At 43.8% G+C, this 8620-nt stretch overlaps 1 protein-coding gene across 3 annotated transcripts; it reads right to left on the bottom strand.

Annotated features, from left to right (window-relative positions):
* Positions 1–3588: 3588 nt before the first annotated feature.
* Positions 3589–8163, bottom strand: LOC543013 (APETALA2-like protein 1). Of its 3 annotated transcripts, XM_044529381.1 has the most exons (10): positions 7846–8162; positions 7092–7745; positions 6914–6970; positions 6705–6792; positions 6423–6568; positions 6063–6107; positions 5828–5931; positions 5581–5708; positions 5102–5209; positions 3589–4164 (listed from the first exon to the last, which is right to left on the bottom strand). In XM_044529381.1, the coding sequence occupies exons 2-10, from the start codon at positions 7697–7699 to the stop codon at positions 3910–3912; spliced, it is 1539 nt and encodes a 512-aa protein (XP_044385316.1). In that variant the 5' UTR covers positions 7700–7745; positions 7846–8162; the 3' UTR covers positions 3589–3909. The 3 variants fall into 3 exon arrangements, with proteins under 3 accessions (XP_044385316.1, XP_044385313.1, XP_044385322.1); XM_044529378.1 differs by having other exon boundaries at positions 7092–8163; XM_044529387.1 differs by lacking the exon at positions 6063–6107 and having other exon boundaries at positions 7092–8163.
* Between the last annotated feature and the right edge of the window lie 457 nt (positions 8164–8620).

Raw genomic sequence — 8620 nt, forward strand, 5'->3', positions numbered from 1 at the left:
TGACAGACCAGGATTAGGGGGGAGGGTAAAAAGATGGCCTTGTTTCAGTGCAGTAAATTATAAAAGCAAACATATGATTTTTTTTCATAAAACAGGGGAAGTCCTTGTTCTGTTTCAAATGCAATCATTTTCGAGAAATAGTGGCCTTTTGGATGCACATTTAGAGAATTTCATGTTAACATGGCAATTTCTACGCAGATCATGAATGAAACATATAACTTCTAGTCTCTTTTGGACGCATCGATACTTAAATTTGTTTGGATAGTTTGTGCAGGGCCAGGTCTATCTCGTGGATTGTATTATTTTGTACACTAACCGCATGGTTGACAGCGATGAGTCGTGCAAGATCAGTATAGGTGTTGTGTCACCATCAAAACCAAATTTTGTGTGAATATAAATGTTGGCTGCATATGTATCTCGACAGCTCTACTGAGTGGAGCAAAATTTCACATGATTTCTTTCGTGATGAGCATCAAAGTCCAACAATATAATATCTTTTGAATATATGGTATATGATGTATTGTGTTGATCAACTCTGTGCACTAGCACCTATATAAAAAATAGCTGGATCTGGCCAATCTGAAGTTCTGAACACACAATAGTATACAACTTGTTTCATTCAACTTATGTCATTTGGCTCTGTGGATATACGCTGCCTCTTGCTTGCCATGATAAGCTATCCACCTTAAGAACATGTTAAGGCTCTGTTTGGAGCAGAACACTTTAGCAGAAAATAATTCAGCTCTCGGAAAATCAAGAAAAAATGGGGTTTACAAATGGGATTTGAAGTTCTCAATTTTTTATGTCACCTCCAGTATTCATGGATACCACACTAGCTAGTGAATAATGCATAGGTTTAAGAAGGGATTAACAAAATCCAGATCATGATGACCAGCTTCAATAATCATGGCTATTTTCAACTCCCTTTTTCTTATATAAGGGTCAGTGTGCTAAAGTGAGTACATGTGTTAATCTGATAGTATATTACACATCTGCAGGGTGTACAAGATTATCTACAATAAACAAAGCATGGTACAAACAACAAGACCAGCTTTTAAAAAGAACTCCTTCGAGTACAACTAATACAAGGAATCACCATCAACCTCCAGCATAAACAATGCCATCAGGCCTAATATAGTACTGATGCGCCCACCATTCATACTTTAATCTCCCTCTAGTCCATGTCATGCTATAAGATTATTACAATCAGGCTGCGAATTAACGTAAGCAGTGACGCAATTCCGACAGGCCAAAGATATACATATATTTCCTCTCAAAGGAATCATGCCAAAAGGAGAGAGAGAGACCCACCACATGGAAGCACAAAAGCAAGGACATCCTCAATCCTTAAAAAACCCAAATTGGGCTTTATTTATTTATTTTACTTTTGTCGATGCTACGCATAAGAGCACTTCTTCTTTCGAGACCGTTACAAACTGTCATTGACATTGAAGCCTCAACAGCAAGTACAAATTTACGAGGTCTAATGCTGATGATTGCTCTACACTATAGCTTTTTGTTCCACAAAAGTTGTATATGTACCATATAATTGTGCATCTTACTCCCTAAAAGCCAAATTCAGTGGGTCAAACTTGTTATTTTCACTGAAGAAAAAGAAGTTTTTTCACAAATGAAAATTAAACATACCATAAAGATTGCACTAATTAATTTGATGGTTGGGGGCTTGTGGTGTATTGGTGTTGGGGATGGGTGGTTGTACTTTAGGTTTTCAGCTTGTTTTTCTATGGTACCTGATGGTCGTTTGTCGGTGATCTAATGGAGCTGTTGCATGAATATTTTTAGGCCTCCTTTCTTGGAACGAATAATGAAATGACAGAACTGACGAAGGCATCAAAATACTATAATGTTACACGTCGACACCTGTACGACAGTTATCATAGCCATTTAGAAATTGTACCTCGCTTGATTCTTTAAGTTGCATTATTGTAGCCACCAAATCAAGCTTAGCAGATATTTTGTTTCTCCTCAGCTGATGACCAGTTTGACTCTCGCAAACACAGATTGGATGTGTCATTTGTGTGAATTTTCTTTATTTTCTAGGATTTTGACATTTGACGATGTGCTTGTGAGTCTTAATAGGACTAGATTCTTTCTTATTATTGATGAGAACATCTCAAAATATATTATTTTCCCAATTCTCACTGTAAAAAGTGGAGGATACAAACAAGAACTGAAAATCACGCAAAATCCAATAGCTTTCTTCTTATTTTAGGAAAAACTACGGGCACCCGAGCCATTATGCTAGAAAGCCGCAAAAGCACCACTTGGTGTTTTCACAGCTAAAGGGGGAAATTTTATGGAACTTAATTTCTTGAGTACGTACTATGAAATAACTAAACAAATTAGCCTTATGGCCTTGAATTTTATTTAGGTGAACCAGTCTCTGTTGGGACAAATTTGCCTTGCCTTTCAAGTGATTCCCTTGGCAGGGGTTTCGTGCCATTATATATAATCTCAAGTTGCTTCCATGGTAAAGTTGATGTGGTCCTCCCTTCCTCGTCAAAACCAGCAAAAACTATTTCCTACTTGTCTGCTTCAAATTTTGCTTGATGAACACCTTCAGAGGCATATCGAAGCAAGTAAACAAAAGCAATACAATCATGGGATTGGAGGATGGCAGTAGATCTAGTACCATGCATGCACCTTCCAGTTCTTTCTTCTCGAAAGGAACGAAACCGAGACCCGTTTGGACCAAAGGATTTTGATATTTCCCGCAAAAGTAAACTTGTTTCCTACGAAAATTCGTATTGAATTCATCTGTTTCGCACATGCCCTCTGGTGGAACAAATGCATGCGAGTGTGCACGATTCTCGATTCAGTCGCATATTTGGAGGGCATCTATCTATCTATATGCATCTCTTTCAAAAAAAGATCTTTATCTTATCTAGCAGTGATCTTACTACTGCATATGGTGGCTGTCAAAAACATGTGCCCTTTCACGTGACGGATTCCCTCTCCAAACTTTTGGCCGACCGATGACTCGATCGACGCCGACAGCTGCCGTCGGGTATATCTCACCATCCCCGACAGAGAAGCTTTTACCTGACAAAATCACTGCAGCGTCCCGTCGGATTTAACAGCAGACGAGGTCATGTGTCACTCCATGCTACTGTCTTCAAACAGTTCTGGATTTTTGCTGGAGAAAATTGCACAGGAAACTGTCATAGTCCAACTGTTCTACAGTTCTAGTGCTTCTGAAGTATCTGCTTTTGTTCCATGCTATTTTTATTGATGTAACCATTCATACTTTTTTGGAAACCATCCATTTCAGAGAGATATTTTTCCATTGGAAATCAACATTTTTAGTAATTGACATTTCTAGGCATACTTTGTAGAAAGTCTACAGAATTTAGGAGTCATGCATGATTACTTCTTTTCAATATCATGAAGTCCATAATTATTCAAGATGTTATCTCAAGTATTTATATTCTTGCACCAGATGCTTTGGCATCTGTTAGAGCCAAATCTTGTACCAGCGCAAGAACAAAGAACAGTACAATTCAGCAGTGGTAGTTGGCTGTAGAGCAAAAACAAGGGCCAACTGACATCCAAGAAAAGGGGCTGGAATAATTCCCAAAGTAAAGGTTCCTCTTATCTTATGGTATCGGTACTGCTGAATTTCAGTGACAAGTTTGTCTACAACAATGGTATAAATCCATCTCAGATGGTGAGATGAGCTGACGTTAGTATCTGACATCAAGAATTATGGGACCAATGCTGCAGAGAGCGCAGAAAAGAAGTGACATTTCACTTTGGGCAGCATGGGAAATACAGTCATGAATCCAATCCACTACCTGAAACCGCCCCGGCGCAAGACCGAAAACGCTGAAACGCCGGAGGGGCAAAAAGATACTGGCTTCCCAGAAAATTTACAGTATGGCTTCTTTTTCAGCGGGGGTGGTGGTGGTGTTGGTTGCTTGACGATGATGATGGCGCCATCGGGTCGAACCGGAATGAGGCCGATGGGGCGCCGGGGGCAGCTGCCGCGGCGGTTTTGGAGAATCCTGATGATGCTGCAGCGGACGATGACGACGAGAAGAGTGGCATGGGTTGTGTTGGAGGAGGGTGGCTCACACTCCATGCCCAGGTTGGAACACCCCCTGTGGCCACCTCTGGCCTCCTGCTATGATCTCTGGCTGCATCCTGCATATATAAATGAAGAATAATTTAGCATGCTCATGTAGGATAAACTCAAGAAAATTGGCAGAAATTGGATTGTTCTTTGTTTCTTTTGTACAATTGGTCTAATTCCTATCGCTTTGATCGACATAAAGGTGAGGTAGATATGTCCAGCTGAACTTGCTTTCCAGGAAAAATAAAATAAGAAAATGACACATGTGAAGATACTCTTGAAGTTTAGTAGTTGAGGAATCTGAGAGGATAATTTAAGAAAAGGAATGGCAAACCAATTTTGGGTTTTCAAACCAAATGGCAAACTGCGTACTAATCCTATTACTATAAGGTGCCGACTTGCTAGCTTTCTTTTGCTTCCAAGTAAAGCTGTGAGCCGTACTCATACTATTAAAATAGTATTGGTACGATCCAGATCTCTTTTCTCGCTATAAATAAATAAAACCTCTGAATAGTGGTCATACCATACAAAATAGAACACCAAAACGTTCTTAGCCACATGAAGGAATATTGACCAAATTATTGGAGTGGGCTAAATCTAAATCGTCAACTCTCTAGGATGTTCCTTTAGGAGGAAAAAAATCAGCATATTTATACTATACATATCCTACGACTCTGAACTCAATTAGACAGTTTGTGAGGACTCAAGATCCTGCATATGAAAATTGTGCTAGGAATTAATGACTCTGAACTCGACATGGAACGGGTGGACTATGAAAATCAGGCCAACTTGAGCTATAACTGCAGCCACACAGGAAAATGCTTAAGTGACGCTAAGTACAACAGTAACAGCTGCAAGGGCATTATCAGTCTGCATCAGTCAGTCCTGATTGCAAAACAGAGTGGCGTCGACATGCTCAATATGTACGGTCCGATCCATATCGGGCGTCATCAGAGCCACCTTGAAAATTTTAGGTGAAAGGAGCTTTAAAATTTAGTATCACCTCACCTCATTATTTAAAAAGATGGGATATGATTGGCCATGCCAGATTGGTGGATGCTCGGTCAGAAGGGGGTATCGATGAGGGATTGCGACCATCTCAGGGGGCGCATCGACCTGCATAACACGCAAACGATATTTTCCAGTTGAATGTCAACTAATAATCTTCTCAATCTATTTAATTTCTGAATGAAAAATAGATAGACAACCATAGTCAGGCAGGAAAAGTAAGCATGTTACTGTGTGGTGAATATAATTTGGGCGGTGGGTCAGGCGACGGTGAAATTTAATTTAGACAATAGCTGTAGAAGTTCCTATGAAGTAAACTAGGAAAAAGACTTTGCTACGATAGGGCATCATACTGCAGTCACTAGCATGGTGATAGTGAAATTCAATTATTAATCACATAGTGGATCAGGTAGCCATACAAATCCAGCAGTGAAATTGGACTGGTTGCCAAATCTTTTAAAGAAAGCATTTGTACTTGCCTTTGGTCTCTTTAGTTCAGAGCCTTCATATGATCCATGGTGGAGTTGCAGGCCAAGGCTGCTCTTATCCCTTTTGGGACTTTGTGAAGTTGGTTGAGATATGCTCAAGTTGAGGTCGACATCTGCGCCTGCCAATCGTCATAATCAAATTCAAGTTCATCAGCTAATCTCCAACGCAGAATTTTTGCCAAATCACAGATGCAAACATGAAAAATAAATACAATCAAAATTCTCATCGTGTTGTTACCTTCAGCAGCAACCTCACTGAGCAGCTCCGCATCATAGGTGCTCGGCTCGAAGTTCGTCACGGCCTCCCTACCGTTGCATTTGATCGCCGCCTTGTCGTAAGCCCTGATTTTTCCGGACAAGAAAAAGAAGAAGAGAAACAAAGAGAAGAGATTCGAGTCGGTACTTCGGTTGATGGAGAAAAAAGAAACAACTTTTTTATTGTGCATCAATGGGCAGAATCCAAGCTCAGGAACCTTGCAGCCTCTACTTCATTGTCGAATAGCCCAAGATATATGTACCTGCACCCAAACATGTCGTTTGAGGAACTCCCTATCCACTGCCTACTACTATTTCATTTTATTTTTCCTGATCTATGCATCTTAGTATTTTCAACCTATGAACTACTGCTTAAAAATACATTCCTAATGGATCATGGGATCTTGTTTGATCTGATCATGACTCTCTCTTACGAGATTCAGATTCAGATCAGATAGGCAGCAGCACAATCACATCCAGAGATGCATATGTTAACTTCACAAGTGCATTCAGTGCAACATGCCATGAAGTAAGAAATGAAAAATCGGTTCAAAATGGAAAGGGGAATTTGTTCTTACTTCTTGCCGAGGAACTGGCCCATGCGCGCCTCCCACCGGCCGCACTTGTGCAGGGTGACGCCTCTGTACTTGGAGCTGCCCCGCGAGAAGCCGGTGCTCTGCCGCCGCAGCACGTGCACGAACTCCTCCTTGGACAGGCCCTTCATCTGATCCAGATCATCCACCAAACAACACACAGTCAGAATTTCTTCAGTTCATCAGTTTCAACAACAGTACTAATGCACTCTGCATCTGAACTATTTGGTTGGATGAGGAACACTGGTTGGTGGCTTTGCCGATCACCTGCTTCATGTCGTCCTCGTAGTCGCTGAGGTTGAAGTTTATGTCGGCGTCGACGCCACGGAACTTGATCGCCGCTCGATCGTACGCCCTGCGGAACATCCCAAGGTCAATTTGGCACGGTGAAATGACATGACTTGAGGGTTTCAGTACAGGTAGTTCAGGTGATGATCACATCACAATTATGTACTCCTGCTTAATTAAATTTGTACCTTGCAGCAGCATGTGCAGTGTCAAATCCACCCAAGTACACCTGCTTGCCGCAATCCCTGCATTTAGCGATGAACAGGAGCAAGAAAATTTGTAAGAACTGAAACAATCAGTTGGTGATATTTGAGGAAAAAAATTGGGTTTCTTTTTGGGGGTGGTTGGAGGGATTTGTGTACGGACCAGATATGGGATTCCCAGCGGCCGGTGCGGCGGTAGAAGGTCACGCCGCGGTACTGCGAGCTGCGGGAGCGCGGGCCGCGGCGGCTCTTCTTGGCCACCGGCGGCTGGGCCGCCGGCGGCGGCGGGGGCTGCGCGTGCACCTGCAGCTGCTGCTGCTGCATCTGCAGGATCCTCATGTCCGGAGGCGGCGCCGCGGGGCGGAAGAAGCCGAGCTCGGCCCAATGCTGCGGCACGGACATCGGCGGCGGACCGCCGGCGGTGGCCGCGGCGGGGAACAGCTCTTGGGTGACGAGTTGTTGCGGCTGCAGCAGGTGCTGGTGGTAGTGCCGCGTCGGCGGAGGTGGAGGCGAGGGAGTGGCCTCCTCCTCGTCGTCGTCGGCGCCGACGTCGTTCTCGCCCTCGGCGGACGCCGAGCTCCTCAGGATGCTGAACTCGAGCACCGCCCGCGGCGCCGGCGCCGGCTGGCGCGTCGAGCTGGAGGCCTCCTCGGCCGGCGCGGCGCCCCCGCCGCAGGACGCCTCCGCGTTCAGCACCGACGACTCCGACGTCCCGGAGTCGCTCCGCGCCACCGCCGCCGGCTTCTCCTCCACGTTCAGATCCAGCTCCATCGCCGAGATCACTTCTCTCCAACTTCCAATCAATCAACGAGAACACCTATAGATGTATCAAACTCAAACAATCTCAATCACGAGTCGCTGGCTCGATCGATCGCTTGCTCTGCTACTTTTTCAGGAAGAAGAACCAGAGGAGGTACAGGTAGAAGCAGGTTAGTGCCGACGCGTTTTTGCGGTACATTTATCCGCCGCCGACGCCTCAGTCCCAATCTTCGATGGGCATCCTACACGCCGCCGGAGATGGCAAGACGATCCTATTCCTACGGCCGCTATCTAACCTCACGATTCAAGAAGAACACTTTTACATCGACGGCCAATCCGGCCGACGGTGTCAGAAACGTGGAAACTTTTGGAGTAAAGGATATATGCAACAAAAGCTTGGCTAGCTCCGGCGAGCGGCGGTGGGAAACGGCCGGAGACGGGGACGAAAGGGCGGAGTAGAGAGGGTGTGTGGAGAGGGTGGAAAAAGAGGCCCGTATATATAGAAAGCGGGGTCGCCGGAAGTAGCCGGTGGCAGCCGGTTATCCTTAAAACCATTCCGCATTTGGGCGTCCTTTTTTTCTTCCTTTTGTTATCTCAAGTCGCCTAGCTTTATTTGGTATTTTTGTTGGGGGCAAATTATAAGGAGCAAACAAAAGAAAGTCAATTATTTCAAACTATCTACTGCTTCAGTAAAAATTATAGTATACATAAACTATGTAATTTCGATGATGTTTTCAAGAATTTTGAGGACAGGTGGTTATTTTTTACTGATAGATCACCACCACATTTTTATGGTTCTATTGAACACTCCTAGGATTTTGCTTGAGAAAATAATAAAAAATTAATTATTAGATGAAAAGAATACAGAGGCATTCCCTGCGGATACTCGTGCATTGCGACGCTGGCTAGCGACGAGGTTTTTTTGGTTGTCTG

The sequence above is a fragment of the Triticum aestivum genome, chromosome 1B (genome assembly GCF_018294505.1).
Source record: "Triticum aestivum cultivar Chinese Spring chromosome 1B, IWGSC CS RefSeq v2.1, whole genome shotgun sequence".
NCBI lineage: Eukaryota > Viridiplantae > Streptophyta > Magnoliopsida > Poales > Poaceae > Triticum > Triticum aestivum.